The sequence below is a fragment of the Ursus maritimus genome, unplaced genomic scaffold (genome assembly GCF_017311325.1).
Source record: "Ursus maritimus isolate PB19 unplaced genomic scaffold, ASM1731132v1 scaffold_20, whole genome shotgun sequence".
Taxonomy (NCBI): Eukaryota; Metazoa; Chordata; class Mammalia; order Carnivora; family Ursidae; genus Ursus; species Ursus maritimus.
Window position 1 is genome coordinate 57,056,947 of NW_024424453.1, and position 21,471 is coordinate 57,078,417.

The window sequence follows — 21,471 nt, forward strand, 5'->3', positions numbered from 1 at the left end:
CATCATGTTTATGTTCACTACAAGCGTAGCTAGCATCTGTCACCATATAGTGCTATTAGAATACCATTGACTATATTCCCTCTGCTATACCTTTTCATACCCATGACTTATTCATGCCATAACTAGAAGCCTGTATCTCCTACTCTCCTTCACATATTTTGTCCATTCCCTCCCTACCACAAACAGTTTATTCTCAGTATTTATGGGTCTGTTTCTGCTTTTTAAATTATTATTATTTTTTGTTTTGTATCATGCTTTAGGCAGTCCTTAGGTATCTCAAAATTATGTATTTACCCTATGTTTTTCAGAATTTTTGGTTCATTACCAGTTTTAAATTTTGATATGAGGTAGGAATGTAATTTTATTTCCCCAAAACGTCCCAACTAACCCTTTACTCACTTATTTGAAATGCCACTTTTATCAGATATTAGACTCTTGCATTTGCTTAGGTCTGTTTCTGTACTAGCTTTCTCTACCAGGCATCTCTGTTTCTGCGGTAGCCACAAACTTTTTTTAGTTAATGTAGCTTTAGGATATGTGATAATATCTATTTAGGCAAGATCATTTTCACTTCTCCTCCAAAACTATTATACACTCTCAAGTGCTTATTCTTTTGGATGAATTCCAGAGTTTTTTGAGTCAGTTTTTCATACAGTGCTATAGGAAATTTGATTGGGATTATATTAAATGTATATATTAAAGGGAGAAAGGTATCTTTAGATATTCCTTATGGTATATGCAGTATTCACTATGGTAAAGGATAGTTATTTGGTAATCTCACTGACTAGCCTGAAAATTCATTCACTGCAGACCATCTTAATAGTCTTTATATTCTTAGTACCCTATATTCAAAATCTTGCATGAGTAATGACTGAATATGCATGTGTTGGAAAGTAAATAGATAAAGAATTGATATTATAGAAAATTTGCTTGCACTTTGAGATTTTTCAGACAAGTAGAAAATATTCCCAACTGTGGAACAGAGAAAAACATGATTAATGTAATGAGAACTTTTATCACCATAAAACTAGTATTTATATGAGTAAACTCGTTTTTATTTTTGAAAATTTAATACTCATAAGAGTTCTTATAAAATTTTCATAACGGTGGTAGAGTTGTGAATGTGGTGGATTAGTTAAAAGCTATTAATTTCCAAATGACTTCTCAATTACCAGTCTCAGTTAACCTTGGTACATAAAACGGCCAACTTACTCAGATTCTTTAAGATAACTACACAATTTGGTAAGATTTTGAAATTAATCTCCTAAAATACCATCTATTCTTTCAAAAAATAGGACCATTATTCTACCTTATTAATTTAAAAATGAGTACTAAATAAAGAAGAGCAATGCAGTTGTTATGAGAAAGGCCACATAGTCTACTTTTTATAAATATGACCTATCTACCACATATATGTTTAACAAAAAATAATTGAATTTACTTGATAAAAATAAAAGTCAGTTTATAAGGTACGGTGATTTAGTGTTTTACTTTTGGGAATTATGAGGGAAAATGGGGATTACGTTTAACAGATGATTTATGTAGTCTTTCAGAAGATAATAAGTTCATTTAAATTTCTCTGTATAGTAAAATTTAAGCAAATTTGGGAGTAAATTAATGAAAGTATCTGTTTAAATGAGCTAATAGTCATAAAGCACCAATATTTGTAAAACATTGCCTAGCACATACTATAAGGGAAGTCAAGGAATCAATCAAGTGGGCCCTAGTAATTTAGAAACGAGGTCCTGTTTTAAAGTTATGCTGTGTAATTAAGGTTTTATTTTGCCATAGTGTACATGAATTGCCAAGCTTTCTTTAGTAACTTTTTGTATTCACTGTGCTGGGAAGGCCACAAAAGAAAAAGAATACATGACTCCTTACACTTAGTCCAGTTAAAAAAGAACAGGGAAATGTGATTTGAGTGTTATGTAACAATGTTTCATTTATGTGTCTTGTGTATGATGATGAAGGGAATTAGGTAAATGATAAAATATTGATATATCTAATATTTTAGCACCTCAGTGTTCTGTATTACAGCCTCCTATTGCTTTTAATGTGCAAATCAGGGCAGAAATTAAGGAACTTCAGCATTATAGGTAATATTCTCTTTTTTTAAGCTGAATGAAGGGTACATAAAACTTTATTATGTTTGTATAACTTACATTAGATATTCTTGTGTACATATAAAATATTTTATAATAAAAATTGTTTAAGAAATTGAGGGGGAAAGCTGTTCTCCAAAATACCTAAACTAATTAAATTATGTATTTTTTTAAGATTTTATTTATATATTTTATTTTATTTTTAAAAGATTTATTTATTTATTTTAGAGAGAGAGAGAGCATGAGTGTGGGAAGGGGTAGAGGGAGAGAGAAACTTTATCATACTCCACACTGATTGTGGAGCCCAACACAGAGTTCAGTCTCATGACCCTGAAATCACAACCTGAGCTGAAACCAAGAGTCTGACGCTTAACTGACTGCATCACCCAGGCTCCCCTTTATTTATTTGAGAGAGAGTGCGCGAGCAGGGGGAGGGGCAGAGGGGAAGGAGAGAACCTCAAGCCAACTCTGCACTGAGCGCAGAGCCCAAAGCAGGGCTCCATCTCTCGACCCTGAGATCATGACCTGAGCCAAAATCAAGAGTCAGATGCTTAACTGACTGAGCCACCCAGGGGCCCCTAAATTATGTATTCTTTATTGTAAAATTGTTAAACTTGTCCACACAAATAATATTTTACATTATAACAAATACTATAATTGAAACATTGTCATGCAAAAATAAACATTAACTTCAGAATCAATAACTGATTAGTACACTTAGAAAAATGAAGAATTAATTTAAAAATATGTATAACAAAGTCCTCATTAGTTTGCATTTCCTTAGGATGGTGATCGTCACTATATAAGTTTCTAATAAATTTGAGTCATTATCTTTTCTGAACACATACTTAAGTTTTGATACTTAACATATTTGAAAACAGTTGTGATCATATTGTTAAGTGTAATTTCCATAGTATAAAGTATTAGTACTTTTTTCTTTTTGGAAGAGTCAGAATGGATCATCAATACACCACTGTGGCCTTGTGATAGACTGGATGTACTCAATCGACATAATCTGCTCTGTACAATTGCACATGAAATCTTAGCCAAAAACCTTTACAGACAGACATTTGAAGTTTTGCAAAATCTACCAGGTTTTCAAAATTCTCAAGGTATGTTTTTTAAAAGTTTTATTTAATCTCTTGTCCATCTGGTGTTTTTTACTTTTAATTTTTTTTTAAAGATTTTTTAAAATTTATCTGTCAGCACAAGCAGGGAGAGGGGCAGGCAGAGGGAGAAGCAGGCTCCCCACCAAGCAAGGAGCCCAACGCAAGACCCAATCCCAGGACCCTGGGATCATGACCTGAGCTGAAGCAGACGCTTAACCACTGAGCCACCCAGGCTTCCCCATCTGTTGTTTAAATCAGAAACAGTTCTGCACCTATTTTTAGGTTGAGCATATATTTTTAATGAAATTGTTTTCTGCAAAATGTGTTCTCTGAAAATTGAATATGCTTTTCTGATTTTTGTTTTGTTTTATTTTGTTTAAAGCAGAAGTGCTTACCTTTGGGTTGTCAGCAGTTCCCAACTGTTTTCATCAGTCCCCTTTCCCTACCTGTCAGGTCAGCAGCAAACAGTAATGCCCCAGCAAGCTTCATGTGCTAAAAATTCATCTCATTAGAATAATGAAGAATACTTTTTATTTTATTACTTACTATATATATAAACATAGAGCTTAGTTTCCATTACCTTGGAACATAGGGAAACATGAAATAAATGGAAGAAATTAACAAATGACAAGTTCAAATAAAGGGAATGTTAATGTGGGCAAGAGTAGGTAGTGCTCTTGAATCCTAATGCTCAAGTCTTGTATGAACAGGAAGAGAGTCCATGTTAAGGGAAGCATGAGCAAAAGCTCTGGGTCAAAATGAGCTGAGCAGTGGGTTCAGATTAGCAGGTTACCACTTCATCAGAATGCTAACCTGAGGGTCTCCCACAGTGCTTTATCAGTCAGAGTCAGTGTTATAGGAAAATCCCACTGATGGTGATGTTTGGGAAGAGGCTAAAGGGTAAGGAGAGTAATTTCCTGCTAAGGCCTGAATCACTAAATGATGTTGCAGGTAAAGTGATAAAGACCAGAGTCTAGGTTATAGATTGAACTGACTGAATATAGGGGATAAAAGACTTGGCAGTCTCCAAGGTGACTTTATTTTCTTCTAAGTGAGGAATTGAACTAGAAGTACCCAATAAAAGATTTGTTTTTAATTTGAGAGAATATTATGAGGGGGTGATTTATTTTGGGGAATGGGAAATTAAGTCCGGGGTCTGAACTGTAGACAGTGCAAGCAGAACTGTGCAAGTCATTCATTTTGAGACACCGCAGATGAAGACGCATGTGGGGTCACAAATGGGTGTTAATGCAGCCTCTGCAGTAGTTGTCAAACTTCCTTTCTTATTCTTTGTTACAAAGTAAATGAATCAGTTTGCTTTTGTTGAATGCTTATTCGTTTTTTAGAGAATATATAAGATGATTGCATTTTAGTGACTGTGACTCCCATAGTGGGTAGCAAAGTGCCAAGGGGAGCAGAGAGAAAAGTAGTGAGAGAGAAGATGGAGAGACTAAGATGGATTGATTTCATTATTTTTTTTTTCCAGAAACTGTGGAGGTCTCACAGTATAGCCTTCTTTTTAATAAACTTCTAGATGCCTGTATAGAAAGTAACAGTCTTGGTATGTCATCCTCCGTAGCAGAATTCATGATTTCAAAGAACATCCCTATTGATTTATCCTTTCTTAGAAGATTAATTACTTCTTTAGGAAGGAGTTGTTTATGGCTCAAAGCCAGAGCCCACTACAAAAGTAAGTTACATTTTAAAAATATATATTTTATATATATTTATATATTTTTGTATGTTTTATAGTTTTGACTTTGATTTTCTAACCCTGAAGCCTTGTATAATTTTTATTACTAGGCATTTAAATAAGTAAAAAGCAGTCGATACAAATTCAAATATAGTGGTCTGCACAGATTAGTGCTCTCTTTTGAAACCTGTTCTTTCTCTTGTTTCTAATTACTGTATCTTCATTTCTTTGCACATTAGTATGCCCACTGGAGGGTGCACAAAGGAAATAAATGACAGCATTTGAGCCAGTTTGGCATAGCTTATAAATATATAGGAGTAAAATAACTGGGTAGAATGAAGTTTAAGGAATATTTATATATTATATTCATCCCTGCTATATCCCTGATCTTTGTAAGTTAGAATATTTTATAGCAGGCCACATAGGAAGTACAGAGGCTGCCATTACTAAACACGATACATAAGTTTCTTGCATGGTGCCTAGTAATAGAACTTTGTTAATCTGTTTACAGTTGTTTCTCCCTAACCAGTAAGCCTGGAAAACGAATGCCTTCTCTAGTCCCAACCACCTCACAGATATTTGAAATGGGAAATAATTTCGTGTAGAATCTAGTTCCAGAAAACAATTCTTTTCTGCCTTCCTGCAGTAATTTGTGTTCTTTCCATTTTTCTTTTGTCTGTCTGTCCTTCCTTCCTTCCTTCCTTCCTTCCTTCCTTCCTTCCTTTTTTTTTTTTTTTTTTTGAGAGAGCAAGAGTGAGAGGGGGAGGGGCCAAGGGAGAGGGAGAGAAAGAATCCTAAGCAGGCTCCATGCATGGAGCCTGATAAAGAGCTTGATCTCACAACCCTGCAATCATGACCTGAGTCACCCAGGCACTCTTAAATTTCCATTTCTTTAACTGCCATGTATATAACAAACATTTGAGTGCCTACTATGTGTCACTACTGTGTCAGATTTGCCAAACATCCCAGCCGTCCCCACCAGCACAAAAACCTTTCTGAACTTGGAAGTGTTTTTCACACTACCAGCTGTGATCAGTTTAGCAAGTGGTAACTTTTTTTTCCCAATGAAACAAGAAAGAAAACATTAGCATACATTACAGGTAGTAAGGTTAAGTATTTTTGGTAAAAATTTCATTTCAGTTACATGTATACAGATTATGCACTGGGTCAATCAAAATAAGTTTTGAAAGCAGAGGTGTTTGTTTGTTTTTTTAAAGGACGATCAGAAATTTAGAGGAAAGGTAGAATTGTTTGTTCATAAACACCTCATTTCAATTTTGTGGTTATGTTTCAACTCCTTACACTATTTCCCTGCAGATTACTAGAAATCACACACAAAGTATATATGTACTATTTGCTATAATTTCTTGATTTTCGTTTTTAGAATCAGTGTTAATGGGGTTATTTATTTTCCAAATAATTGTGCAATTTGGGGAACATGCTATTAGAAGGTGTTTATATGCCACAGGAACAAAACCTAAACCTGGAAACATTTCAATGAAATTTCTATGAATCTCTATTCTTTAGTTGGAAATAAGATTTTGTATTAAAGCACCTAAACTTAAAAACTCGTAAAATTCTTTATTAACAGCTTTATTGAGATATAACTCAAATACCATTACAGTTCACCCATTTATAGTGGTGGTAAGATATGCACACTTGTGCAGACATCACCACAGTCCATTTAAAACATTTCATCATGCCAGAAAGAAACTCCATATCCATTAGCAGTCATTCCCCATTTTCCCCCCAAATTCTTCCAGCCCTAATCATAATTTATTTTTAGAGTTTTCTTTTTTAGTAGTGTTGAAACAGTTCATGCTTAGGTACAATTTCACTAGCACTTTTCCTCTTATCTAAACACATCTATGCCTAGTTTCATATGCAGTGAACTTCTGGGACTTAATGCAGGTGAGGTATAGGACAGAGTATTTTTGGGTTTTTTTCAAAGATTTTATTTATTTATAAAAAGAGAGAGAGCACAAGCAGGGGGAGGGGCAGAAGGAGAGGGAGAAGTAGATTTCCTGCCGCTGCCGCTGAGCAGGGAGCTGGATGCAGGGCTCGATCCCAGGACCCCGGGATCATGACCTGAACCGAAGGCAGGCAGATGCTTAGCCAACTGAGCCACCCAGGTGCCTATATTTTTGTTTTGTTTTGTTTTGTTTGTTTTTTGATGTACCTGAGTTATAGAATGAAATGAGTAATTTACAATCACTGATCAGTCTTCAAAACATGTTATTTCCTGACAGTTTTGACATTTAAAATATCATTGGATCTTTCTTTAGGTTTATCTTCACACAGTTAACACCCTAGGAAAGCCTTTCAGTGCCTTATAATCAGTCTAATAGTACTTGATTCTGGGCTAATGGCTTTTTCATCAAGACACTGTTAAAACTGTGGTGCCAATGCCTTTGTTTTGCCTTTTTTAAAAAATATTTTATACAGCTTTATAGAATTAACTTCACGTACCATAAAATTCACCCATTTAAAGTGGACAGTGCATTAGTTTTTATTATACTCACAGAATTGTGCAGCCATCATCACGACCTAATTTTAGAATATCTTCAGAACCTCCAGAAAAAGAAACCCTGAATACATTAGCATTCCCTAGATGCCTCCTACTGATCCAGCCCTAGACAACAACTAATCTACTCTATTTCTGTGGATTTGTACATTCCGGGCATTTCACATAAGTGAAATAATTCAGTGTGTAGTTTTTTATGATTAGCTTCTTACACTTAGCATAATATTTTCAAGGTTCATCCATGTTGTAGCATGTATCAATACTTTATGCCTTCTTATTGCCGAATAGTATTCCATTATATGGAATTTATTTATCCATCTATCATGAATAACACTGCTGCAAACATTCACGTACAAGTTTTTGTGTGGACATATATTTTTATTTCTCTTCGGAGCAGAATTGCTGGCTCATTTGGTAAATCTGTTTTTAGCTTTTTGAGAAATAGCTGGTCTATTTTTCCAAAGAAGCTGCATCATTTTATGTTTATATACCCACCACCTGAGTTTGAGATTTCCAGTTTCTTCACATCTTCACCAACACTTATTACACTCTGTTTTTTATTTTAGCTTTCTTGGTGGATATAAAGTGGTATTTCATTGTGGTTTTGATTTTTCATAATCCTAATGACTAATGATGTTGAACACCTTTTCATGTGCTTAATGGCCATTTGTATATCTTCGTGGAGAAATGTCTGTTAAATCCTTTACCCATTTTTTTCTCTGTACATTTTTTGATTGGGTTTATTATTGAGTTGTAAGAGTACACACATCTATACATATACATATACACATGCACATAATATACATATCGATAGACACACACACACACACACACACACACACATATATATATATATGCAGTCATGAATTTCAGGGTTTTTTTTTTTTCCACTCTGTGAATTGTCTTTCACTTTCTTTATGGCTTTGCTTTGCTTTTTGTTTTCAACCTAATCAAAAGGAAACAGTCCAGGGACAGTAAAGTGGCCTGCCTCATGCTCCTGATTTGCTCTACCTAGTCCTAAAAATACTGATTTTCTCTCAGAGCTGAAAAGTCAGGAAGGGAGATATTATTAGTGTGTCTTTCCATTAGATTTTGCCCCCTAAAACCAAATGGGAATATTTTTCTTTTCATATTTGCTTTTAGGGGGAAAAAGTTCATGATGGTAAATTTCTATTCAGTTTGGTTTTTTTTGTTTTCCTCATCTGGTCAGCAAAGTAAAACAAGAATGTATGTAAATTATACCTATCAATAGCTAGGAAAGTTAATGAGTTGATAGTGTTAGTCCTGGAAGTGACCAAGGGAGATGGGACTGCCTAGTATTTAGGAATCCAAAATCTGTGGAGTCAGAAGGCTGGGGTGATTCCCAAAGCCTCTTTACCTATAATGTGGGAGTCACTGTACCTGATTTCAAAGGTAGTAAACTGTCAGTTAAAATTTAACAGTTTAACACAGGTTCCTGGCACATAGTAAGTCCTCAAAGATGAACCATCATCATCCACAGTAGATTACTTAAAGAACTTATCTTAACAAAACATTTTAAACAAATTTTACAAACAGATTTAAATAGGCTTCAGTAAAACATGGCAGTATAATATTGTCCATGTACAGGTTGGGTATCTTAGGACTTAAGTGGATTTCCCTATATATCATTTGTAATAAGCACCTAAACAGTTTGAAAATTAAATCTCTTTTCTTGAAAAGTAAAATTTTTAGAACATGAATTGGTGAGCACCTACAACACACTGAGCACCTACAGGAAGGATATGTATTTTATTTATTCTTATATCTAAATAGTGCTTATTAGCTCAATGTCAGACATAGAGTAGAGCAGCAAATGTTTACTACACAAACTATAACAGCACTATAAAGTGCCCAAAAATAGTATAATATCTGTGTGACAGAAAAATCTTCAAATTATAATTTCTACTTTGTTTCTACATGTTGTATTCATAATTCAGGATAGACAATAATTACAAATATATGTAGATGCTATTAGACCAGATCCCATTAAAACAAAACCCAAGTCACTATTTCTGGTTTTTTAGTTATTCTGAAATTATGTTGTATTGACTATGGCTTGAAATAAATGGGCAGTTGCCACAATGAGGCTTAAAAGTAATTTTTAGGAGAGTTTTTAAAATATATTTCTTACTTCACGTTTAATGTTTAAGAAGTATTTTACAAAGAATAGTATCAAATGTACTAGGATAAGCTCACCACCATATAATTTGTATAATAAACCTGCTGATGTGAAGAATCATTCTGTAATGTAAGTAATTATAACCTGTGGATGTCTAGCTTTTCACCTGTTGGGGTTTTAGTAAAGTTTGATCTATTATTTGATTTCCAGGTGCTCTCTCATTGGGTTGCTACCCACCATTGGAGGGAAATTTATACCGAAAACTTCTACTGATTCCTTCTTATTTATCTGAGATTGAAATGCTTTTAGCTATTGAAATCTTCCTGGTATCTAATGCTAGTAGTATTCAGAGTCCTGGAACTTCTACACAGATACTGCAGATAGTTTTGAAAAGGTTGGTTGATATAACTTCTAACTGCATGCTAAAAGCAGATCATGGCTCCCTATACCTGACCTGTAATGTAAAGGTTTTTATGTATCTTATATTTTATAATGAATATTATATTTTATATATACATACAAACACATATGTGCATATATGTGTATATGTATATATATACATATACACATATGTATATGTATATATTCACACACACACACATTAGTATATGTATGTATTTACAAACTTTGGTAACATTTAAATTGAAAAAGGATTTGATCTGTTTGAGACTTAAAACCAAACAAGCTAGTAGCATTTAATAAACATATTAACAACTTCAAAGATGCTATCAGATGTTCAAAGAAATGGACCCTCTTTAAGTATCAGTCTTTCTTATATACAGATAGTTTTTAGATAGGTATCTAAAAGTTACTTATCTTTCTGATCAACACAAAAGATCTAAAAATCAGGTCGAAAAGGGAAATATGTGATAGTTTAGTTGGTTCAGTAAAGAATTCTGTTGAAAATAAAGCCATCAGCCTAGTTCCTAGATTTAAAAACATTGTTATAAATGCATAATATTATAATGTAGCTGTTGGACCAGACTGGTATCTCTTCAGTTAATATTGTTCAAGGTCCCAGAATTTAGGCTTATACCACTCCAATTTCTTACTAGCCTATCCGGGAAGCTAATAAAGATCTCATGGGTCTCCTGTTTTAGAGTTTCTTGACAAGATTTTTGCTTCAGTTTACTGGTGTTAAGCCACATCATCAGATTGGATATTCTTTCAGTTACCTATTACTGCGTATAAATTATCCCAAACAGCTTAAAACAGCAAATATTATTTTACTTTCTGTGGGTCAGGAATTTTGGGGTAGCTTAGCAATATGGTTCTGGCTCAGGATCTTTGAGGTAGTTGGTCAGGAGTTGAGGTCACCTACCTGATGGCTTGACTGAGGCTGGAGGATCCATTTTCTATATGGTTCACTAACATGCCTGTTGCCAATAATCCTCAGTTCCTTGAGTGTCTTCATGACAGGACAGCTAACATCTCTCAGTGAGTGATCCAAGAGAGAAAGGGCAAGGAGGAAGCTACAGTGCCTTTTATAACCTATATCAAGAACTGTGAAGGCTCTCAATTTCACTCTATTTGCAATCAGTCTGACACAGTTTCCTAGATCCTAGCATAAGACGCAAGATTCTTGAATTGGAGACAGAAAATGTTATTACTTATGGTACAGCAAGCAGTATGATTATCTGCATATTTGTATCTCTTGTTTTGCTCCCCAAGTCCTACAGATGGGCCCAGCTAGATACCTGCACATGCTCTGGTTCTGTTACAGAAGAGTAATCTTGAACTTTAGGGGACCTAAATCTGTTATAATGAATGATAAGCATGCCTGCGCTGTTGCTCTGCAGGGAAATGCCATCTCCGTCTTGTAAGGCTATAAGCAGACCTACCCTTTGCTTCAGAAGACCCTATCTTTGTCTTTCAAGGTGGTCCACTATATAAACATCCTTAAAATGCAGAACAAGAGGTAGTGTCTCTGCTCTCAAAACTTCTAGAAATGCAGAGACCCAGGAAGAATTGTCATCTAATAACCACTGTCCAAATACATACACTGTCATTTCTGCTTAATTCCCTGTGTGATAGCGAGTCATTTAACCTAGCCCATACTTAAGGGGAAGAAATATTTTTTTTAAGTAGGCCCCATGCTGGGCTTGAACTCACAACCCTGAGATCAAGACCTGAGCTGAGGTCAAGAGTCGGACACTTAACTGACTGAGCCACCCAGGCCCCCCAGGAAATAATTTATTTCAGGTCCACAACTTTTTAAAAACCCACTAAAATTAGCTTTTTTAAAAATTATAGGCTCTGTTCTTTTCCGAGGGCCTCCTTGTTTACAACTGTGTGCACTATAAGTGGCACAAAGCATTTGGGCTCCCCAACTTCCTAAAGAGGGTTTGATTTTCTCAGAGCTTTCCATTCCCCACATATATGCAGCCTTTTTATTCATTTTTGAATTTGGGGGGTATTTGTGACCTCAGTGCATAACTAGTGACATGCCTAAATCTTTAACTTTGTCAATATGATTTTCTCTATTATTATTATATACTGAGATCTGCCTTGTTACACTAACCTCTCTCAGGGAAAACTTGACTCATCTTCAGACTTCCAAAAACTGCACCTAGTTGGCATATGCCCAGTCTACCAGATTTTAGGCACCACTTTCTAAGCCAGAATGTAGTAGAAGGCACCTGAGCAATCCTTCCTCTCTTGACCACTGGTTCAACTTGGTGATTTAGGTGAAATCCTCGCTTGCAGTACTCTGTGCACCACACTAAGGTGTTAATGCAGGTAGACTCATTCTTGCGTCTTGCTGTTGGGCCCTACGTGTGCCAAGAACAGGATACAGTGAACACAAACAACTGATGCCTAATATAACAGCCACATCTCTGTTTTAGATACTTCCTACTCCCTGTCCCTTAGGATAAACAGTCATAGAATTTTATGAATTTTATGAAATTTGGAGACTGCTACAAAAGTTATTAGAAAAGTAAATTCTAGCACTTTAGTGAATAATCTTAAAACTGAAAAAAACCCTGGAAATTTAGTAAAGGTATTAGCTACAATTCTGTTACCAAATGTTAGCTACCTGTTATGTATATGCTTATCACTAATATCAAGCTAAAACGTGACTGTTTATAACTCCAAATTTGATTAAATTCAGTATTTTTGTATACATTACAGTGAATAGTTATGCAATTATCAACTTTAAAAATACAAAGAGAGAGGTTATTAACCATGTTCCAGATCAGTGTTTTTCAAACTGTGGGTTATAGCACACTTGTGTGGTGAAATCAATTTAGGGTATTGCAACCACATTATTATTTTTTTTTTAAGATTTATTTATTTGAGAGAGAGCAAGCACACATGAGGGAGGGGCAAAGGGAGAAGGAAAGGAAGTCTTAAGCAGACTCTGCTGAGTGCAGAGTGAGATGCAGGGCTCAATCTTAGGACCCTGAGATGAGGGCCTGAAAAGCTTAACCAGTGGTGCCACCCAGACACCCCTGCAACCACGTTATTAAAAAATAAAAGACAGGGAGCCTGGGTGGCTCAGTCAGTTAAGTGACTGCTTTCAGCTCAGGTCATAATCCCAGGGTCCTGAAATTGAGTCCCACATTGGGCTTCTTGCTCAGCAGGGAGCCTACCTCTCCCTGCGCCTACTCCTCCCCTGCTTGTTTTCTCTCTCTCTCTCTTTCTCTCTCTGTCAAATAAATAAATAAAATCTTAAAAAAAAAAGACAGAAGTTAGAGTACATTGTCTTAAGGGTCAGTCTTGTTTTGTGAAACTTCCATCTTTACGTATGAGTGTATATGCTGGGTCACAGTATAAAATGTCTTTTTTACTATGTATCTTGTTTGAAAAAATTTGAAAGCCACTATTAGAAGAATACAGGAAAAAGACTCATAGCTTAGTACCAGTAAATATAAATGACTCTTTTGAAGAAACTATAGTTTCTGACTTTGTGAGTTGTTCACTTTGTAGATGTGAAGAAAGCAAATCTCGGAACAAGGATGATTATCAAGCCGCAGTGGAAAGATTAATTATGGCTGCTCGTATATCAGATCCAAAGCTCTTCATTAAGCACATGACCGTCAATGTTAATAAGGAACAGGTTTATAGTTTGGAACATTGTTCTGCCCTGAAATGGTTGAAAGAGAATATGAAGTGGGCTGGAAAGGTTTGGCTTTTCAGTAACCATTAGTTAAATAAAGGTTTTTTTTTAAGTTCAAGTAATCATTGTTGAAAATAAAAGGCAATAAAAATACAGTTTTCACTATATTCACCTTTTGCCCTTTATTGGTTTATAGTAAGTTAATAGTTTCCAAACACTAAAAATTTGGATTGAAATATGCAAATGGTTTTATCCACACAGAAAAGTGATTTTTCAAATTACTTTTTGATTTCTCTTTAACTTAAGGAAACCTAAGTATGGTAAATCTCTATTCTGAAATCTAAACAGTGGAAAATCACAAACTGAATATTGTACAGCATTTAATAAGAGGGAAACATAAAGGGGAAAGTAGGTGAGCAGGTAACTGGAGTTTTCAGATAAACGTTTAGGGTATGAAAGAAGTTTATACACAGTACAGTCTAAATCCTACTCTACATCTGTAATCTAGAATAGTAAATACTATTGAAAAACGATTCAAACAAATTCTAGAGCACCTTCTGAGTTACACCAAAAATTTTTAGATATTTATCCTCTGAATAATTTCCCTTTAGTGTATCTTAGAATGTATGTATTTTGAAAATTTATAATTTGTTACATTAGGTATGACTAAAGAAAACAGTATTTTAAACAAATATACCACAACCAAAATACTCTAACAAGGACTGTTCCTAACCACCTTAGGAAGTTAAAACTGCTTTTCTCAAGTCCTCCTCCGGATCCATAAAGTCACTCTCCAAGGTGATCATTCTCAATCCTTAATTTGATACTTTAAAACATAATTTAAAATCATTTAGAGAAAAAGTCTGAATAAAGTGAGTAATAAAAGAGTAAGTCATGACTAAGGGAACTGAAAGTATTTCTTAAAGTTCTCAAAATATGATAATAGCATCACTGGAATAAGTCTACACCCTCCCAAGACTAAAAGTTAAATCCTAGCACTTAGCAAAATGCCTATTATCATATGATGAAATGTGAAATGAATACTATCAGAACGGGATATGGGAAGTGAGAAGAGATGTAAAGAAAAACGCTCACTTCTCTAGTATGAAGAAACCCGGTGACAATAATTGCCATTACTTAAATGCGGCACCTAGAAAATAGGTTTGGAGATTACTACCATCAGTTTGAGGCGCCTTTGAGGATAAGTGAAGAGAATGGTAAGTGGACACTTACAAATTAGTCCTTCCTATAGATGGAAACTGAAAACCGAAGAAAAGAATTAGAGAAATATGAGAGCATTTAGATGCTGGTGGCCAGGATGCATATGAAAAGATTAAAATGAGAAAAGATGGTAAATTAAGCTTTTACGGAAAAAATGGGATTGGATGGAATGGATCACGAGTGACCAAACTGTCAAGAGCAAGAGGCTTCAGGGATGGAACAAATGGAGGCGCCTTTTTCCCCCCTCTCTCAACAGTGCCGAAAGGTAGGGAAAGAGCGGTTGTTGCGTTCGCCTAATTTCATTTGTGGCGGTTCCTAAGGATAATCAAAGCCACAAGAGCAAACTCAGCTAAAACCCAAGATGAATAGTTTAAAACGCGGGGCGGAGGGAATGCTTAAGGTTTGAAAATAGCAAGATCTCGAAGGGACCAAAGTCAAAAACAAAATGTAAACTGGAGAAAAATGTTTAAGAATTAGCTATATTTCTGTAAGGACACCAAAGGGCATACTTTAAAATCTGGAGCTCTCAACTGAGAGCGGACCAAAGGCTTCATCTCCGAAAGCGCCGCGCGCGGGCCATTCTCAAGGGCAGCTTCACCCCCTCCCTCGGCGCCCGGGTGGGGGACGTGGGGTGGCCCGGCGCATGCGCGCGTTCCCCCTTCTCCAGGCTCCAGCGCGTGCTCGGTCACCCTCCGCTCCCCGTCCTGTCCACCCGGTTCCGGTCAGGCTCCGCCACCTGCCGCCCAGTCATTTTCTGACGCCCGCCGGCCTAGCTTGTTACGTCTCGGAGTGCTCATTCGCGTCTCCCAAAGCGTTCCGCGCAGCCCCCTCCCGGCCGGTCGGTAAGAAGGCGGAGGGGCAAGGGGAGCGGGGACAGCAGCCAGGTCACCTGGGCACTGCTGTCAGCGCGGGGCTGGGGACCGCTAGCCTTCCCCCCGCCCCCCCCTCCCCCGGCGTCCGGCTGCGCGCAGGCGCTCAGGGAGGAAGGCTGGGCACGCGTCAGCCAATGAGAGCGCAAGCTCGGCGCCGGTAGCGCGCCGGGCTCCCCTCGAGCGACCCGCCGCGACCTGCGCCGGAGGGAAGCGCGAGCGGTTGCGTGCCCGACTGGGATTTCAGGGGCAGCGGCTCCGCGATCACTGCCGACGGTAACCTGTCGGCCGGTGCAGTGGGACAAAGGCAGGTGGGAACGCCGGGCCCTGCGGCGCGCGCCAGTTAGCAGGGCTGGTGCCCCGGTGCGCATGCGTCCCTGCCCAGCCCTAGGGAGCGACAGCCCTTCCTCCTGTTAAGGGGTGGGAGGTGGCGCAGGTCCGAGGGATCCCACGGGGCTGGACGCTGGCCGGAACTGTAAGGAGCAGGAGCGGGGGGGCTCTAGTGGTGTCTTGGGGCTGCTCAGCGCAGAAAGAGGGGTCTGGGTGGGCAGCGTGCGGAGTCACCTTAGGTCGACGTAGTAGCTTTTGAACTGAGGCGATGCCAGGGCCCGGAGTACTCCCAGCATCTGTTTTAACTTGTTTTGAAATGAGAAACCAAAGACAGGTTTGTTTCCAACTATGATGTGTCCCCGAAGTCCTTACTTTGATCATAGAAGTGTTGTGATTATAGCATAATAGCAAAAGATTTAGGAAGGAAGCTAAAGAACCTAGGTACTTTGCTCTTGCTATAATTTATTAATTTATTTAATAGGACGCCCTGCTTTGCTTTTTCTTTGCCTTTTTCGCTTCCCTGAGAAGTAGTCAACTTAAAAGCAGTGAAAAATTGCCTGCTTTTATTTCTCCTTGACGGAACGAACTGCTTTTAAAATCCCTGCAGTATAGTTACTAAGGTAAGTCGCAGTTTAAATGGGAGTGGCCTGAGGATATTAAACTTTGTTAAAATAAGTTACTTTCAAATAAAAATTGTGCCAAATGTCCAAAGACCAGTCCTAGGACCTTTATTTACAAACACTGTTACTATTTCTGTATCTGTCAGAGGTAAGCAAAACCGTTTTTCTTTAAACAACCCATAATTTGGCTTTTCCACCAAATTAGATACCTCTTTGTCTTTCTCCTAGATTTGATTTGAAACTGCATAGATTTAATGCCTCAGCACAGAGTTTAGGTTAAAATCAGAAATTTTCATTTTATGAAATAAAAGCTAACATCACTATTAAATGGATGACAGTGGCCATTTAAGACGGTTTGTAAATGAATTGTGACCTTCCTCATCTTCCAGCTTCAATCCAGAGTTCTCCATCTCCTTGGAAAAGACCTTCCAGATCCGCCCCCCAACCCCAGTCTAGGTATTGTACCAGAGTGTTTCCCCATAATACTCAGTGCATGGCTGTATGATTTCATTAATCATATTTTATAATTATCGTTGTTTATTTTCCCACTCCCTCCATCTTTCCTAAACTGCATTTTTGGACAAGTGGGATTGGTTTAATGTTTTTTTTGTTCCCAGTACTTTGCACAGAGCCTGGCACATAAGCACTTTGTAAATGCCTGTTGATAAATTAGGTGAATTAAGGACCCATAGTGCCTCCCAAGTCTGAAGAGTTAGTTATTTTATAGCATCCTAAGGCCTTTTCCAAATGGAAGAATAGTAGGCTACATGGAATTTGTGTAAGAACCACCCATGTAAAAATTTGTCTGGAGACAAGAACCTTGCAGTTGACCTGGGTGCCCCAGGCTTTTAGACTGTTTCTCACTAGCAAGTGGGAGCACCCAACTCTACTCTGAAGCAGTGGATTTTCAATCTGCTAAAAGTCATTTTGACTTTCTCGGTAGCTAAGTCCTATAAGGGAAAGAAACACAGATCTAAATCTTCTTGTCTTGTTAGCAATCACACTTCTCATAGTAAATTTAAAAGTTGACATTGCAGTTATCAGTCAGGCCCCTTATGATTTTGTTTTCCCTGGGGCCTGTTTATTTCTGGCTAGAGTAATGAAGTTGGTTTCTTTTTTTTATTATTTATTTATTTTTCTTTTTAAAGATTGTATTTATTTGACAGAGAGAGACACAGCGAGAAGGAACACAAGCAGGGGGAGTGGGAGAGGGAGAAGCAGGCTTCCCGCTGAGCAGAGAGCCTGATGCAGGGCTCGATCCCAGCACCCTGGGATCATGATCTAAGCCGAAGGCAGATGCTTAACGACTGAGCCACCCAGGAGCCCCTGAAGTTGGGTTCTTGGCCTATTATTATTATTATTATTATTATTATTATTATATTTAAGTTTCACAAAAATCCTGAGACAGATAGCCCCTACTTTTATACATAATATACTCCTTAGAACATGTACAAAAGTCTAGTGTGGGGGGGCAGGCCCGGGGGTGGCTCAGTCTGCCTTCGGCTCAGGTCAGGGTCCTGGGATACTGGGGTTGAGTCCTGTATGAGGCTCCCTGCTCAGTGAGGAGTCTGCCTCTCCCTCTGCCCCTCCCTCTGCTCTTGCTCTCTCTCAAATAAATAAACAAAATTTTTTTTAAAAAAGTCTAATGTGGGATCCCATATCCATAGAACTAAAAAATAATTATAATATTCTAGATTACATTTCAGCTTTTAGAAATACAGTGTAATGAATATTTATAGCATTTTATATGTGTCTTTCAGCATTTTTTCTTAAACACACAGTGCAAATAACTTCAGTCTAGACCATGACTAGACAAATGATGATACCAATATTGTTGTTTCATTTGTATTAAATTTGTTAGTCTTTATTGCTAGTATTAGAATTGTAATTCTTCTCTTTTGATAAAGGTCAATAAAATATTTACTGAATTGACATTTTCTACAATAAAGTTTCTGACTAAACTACTTCTGTCTACCAGACTATAGCATAGTGTTAGCTCCAGGTATTCTCTCAGCTAATGAAAATTTTTAAATTTTGAATTAAAGGGCAGTTTGGGGTGACAGTACATATTATGCAGGTGTTTCTGCTGTAGTGACATATACACATTCCTGGAAATCCTGACATTATGCAGGATAATACACTAAAATAACAGGGTTTATGAAGAAACCATACACACCACTCAAAACAAGACATGTGGAAGTCTCCAGCTTTTTCCTCTACACTAACAGCTTTCCAGATTGCTTGATGTGAAAAATGCAGGGATACTTGAAGCCACTAACCATCAGCTTCTTAAAGCAAAGGAACCACTGGAGGATTTTCAGGGTTTGTCATTAAGGTCTTTACATATGGCTGAAGCCTTTGTAATCGTAGAATGACCACCTCTGATCACTCCAAACCTTTAACGTGCTGGGAAAAAAACTGCATAGGATGTAACACCTTTCCCCTATTCACCAATTGCACATAAGCTAATTCACATTAAACTTTTTTCATAGAAGAGGCAGCTCTTGAACCATCTGTATTATTTACAAGATGAGGACACAGACTCAGGAAGGTGAAATAACATGCCCATGCTCACACAGGTAGTCAGTGCCAGAATCAAGATTTGAATACAGATTTCAGACAGGGCAACCTTCCTAATCCTTGTGCAGACTGCCTTCTCTGACAGTGTCATGTTAACTTAAAAGCATTTTTGCCTTGTAGTGGCTTAGATCAGCACAGTTCAATAGAAATACAATATGAACCACGGATATAATTTTACATTTTCTAGTAGTAAACTGTAAAAGACACTATCAGATTGTGTTTTACTTTTAAAAAAGCAAAAAGAAACAAAGGAAGATTAATTTTAATAATTTCAACTCCTAATCAATATAGAAAAGTATTGAGATACTTTGCATTCTTTGTACCAAATCTTGAAAATCCAGTGCATACTTTACACTTAAAATGCGTCTCAATTTGCAGTAGTCACCTGTGGCGTAGTGGCTACCATAGGCCTACGTGATAAATCTTTTTACTCTACTGCCATGTGAACCTTTTTTTTAACTTTTTTTTTAAGATTTTATTTATTTAAGTGGGGTGGGGGGAGGAGAAGAAAGAGAGGGACAAGCTGATTTAGCACTGAGCACAGAGCCCACTGCTGGGCTTGATCCTAGGACCCTGAGATCATGAATTGAGCCTAAACCAAGAGTCAGACACTTTGCCCACTGAGCCACCCAGGTGCCCCCCCCCAACCTTTTTAGGAAATTGCCTACTCACCAAAAAAGCAGACAGAAAACACCTAACTCTTAACCTATAATAGCCTTTTTCTAAGTTCTCTCTAAATCTACAAACCATGATTTAATGTTCAGACTTGTATTTAGAAACATTTTATTTTCATTGGGAGAATCCATTGTCCCATTTCTAAGTATTAATAGCCTTTATTGGTCATTGCTCAGTAGTGATTTTACCCTATGATTACAAAGTGGACAGTGAATGTATAATTTTTCTGTACAACTGAAAACCAGTACTTTAAATACAGAAACTTGTTTATTTAAATTCAAGTTAGTACAGAAACTTTTTTCTCTTTATTTTTGACAGAAACCTTCTAAAACCTGCTACGTAAAGTCTCTGCACCCAAAAAAAAAAAAAAAAAAAAATTTCTCTTCACAACATGCTTTGTGCTCCGTGTTTGAAAATCATTAAGGATGGGGGCGCCTGGGTGGCGCAGTCCTTAAGCGTCTGCCTTCGGCTCAGGGCGTGATCCCAGCGATCTGGGATCGAGCCCCACATCAGGCTCCTCCACTGGGAGCCTGCTTCTTCCTCTCCCACTTCCCCTGCTTGTGTTCCCTTTCTCGCTGGCTGTCTTTCTCTCTGTCAAATAAATAAATAAAATCTTTAAAAAAAAAAAAAAAAGAAAGAAAATCATTAAGGATGCATTTTCTAGTTTTTTCAATTTTGCTGTTGGTGATTCTTTGGAGACTAATTCTGAGCTAACTCTGAAGTTATAAAGCTACTTTCTGTGGTAAATGAGCTTTTCCTGGCAAATCTTACTCATAAATGATTAGATATATATTAAGTGTAACTTGGCTGTCTGCCTCGAAAACTGTTTATGAATCAAATTTGAAACAGCTAGTCTTTCCTAAATTCATTTCAAAATTTTTGTCTTTATAGTGTGCTTTAATTTTCAAACTTCAAAATATTTTTTTTTCGAATCAGTTATCATAACAGTTTCTTTTCAGTGTTGTGTTTGTTTTGATGTCTTGCTGTTGAAAATGTGCAGTGGGGCGTGTCGTTTGGATCACCTACCGTATCGTTGGGTGGGGACATTTAGATTTTATGACTTCCTAAGATATTGCTGCAAAAACAAAACAGGTTGTGCTGTTGCATTGTATGTCAAGGTGCTTTGCATTATTTAGTAATTCTGGCTTTTCAAGTGTGCTTTTAGGATCATTTTATGCTGAATAATGGATGTTGGTTAGAGCATGGCTGCGTATTTCATCTGTTTCCCATCTTTATTCTTGGATGATCATATGCCTCTCAAGTATTATTCCTCATTTCTTATCCATTTTTAGCTCATTTATTAGTATCTTTGCAGTTAAATGGCATAAATTTTCTTAATAATATAAAAAATTAGGGGTGCCTGGCTGGCTCAGTCAGAAGAGTGTGTGACTCTTGATCTCGGGGTTGTAAATGCAAGCCCCACGTTGGGTGTAGAGATTACTTAAAAAAAAATAAACTTAAAAAAACATAAAAAATGAAATTTCATTATGTGTGAGTGTGGTGAGTGGTTTCTTCTTGAGGTAAATTGGGACTGCAATCTAGAACTGT

The 21,471-nt window shown here is 37.2% G+C and overlaps 2 protein-coding genes across 3 annotated transcripts in view; both read left to right on the forward strand.

The window, feature by feature from the left end:
* TOPAZ1 (testis and ovary specific PAZ domain containing 1) overlaps window positions 1-13,784 on the forward strand; it is a 129,410-nt gene extending 115,626 nt beyond the window's left edge. The window contains 4 exon segments of the mRNA XM_008711910.2: window positions 3,050-3,214; window positions 4,698-4,901; window positions 9,779-9,962; window positions 13,499-13,784. Of these exon segments, the coding sequence (XP_008710132.2) occupies window positions 3,050-3,214; window positions 4,698-4,901; window positions 9,779-9,962; window positions 13,499-13,718 (773 nt within the window). The 3' untranslated portion in view covers window positions 13,719-13,784.
* Window positions 13,785-15,369: 1,585 nt separating this feature from the next.
* Window positions 15,370-21,471, forward strand: part of TCAIM (T cell activation inhibitor, mitochondrial) — a 70,463-nt gene continuing 64,361 nt past the window's right edge. The window contains exon 1 of one of the 2 annotated variants that reach the window (XM_040637036.1): window positions 15,370-16,029. The gene's annotated coding sequence lies outside the window, so the exon portion shown is untranslated. The remainder of the gene's footprint in view (window positions 16,030-21,471) is intronic. The other variant, XM_040637037.1, reaches the window with a different exon arrangement.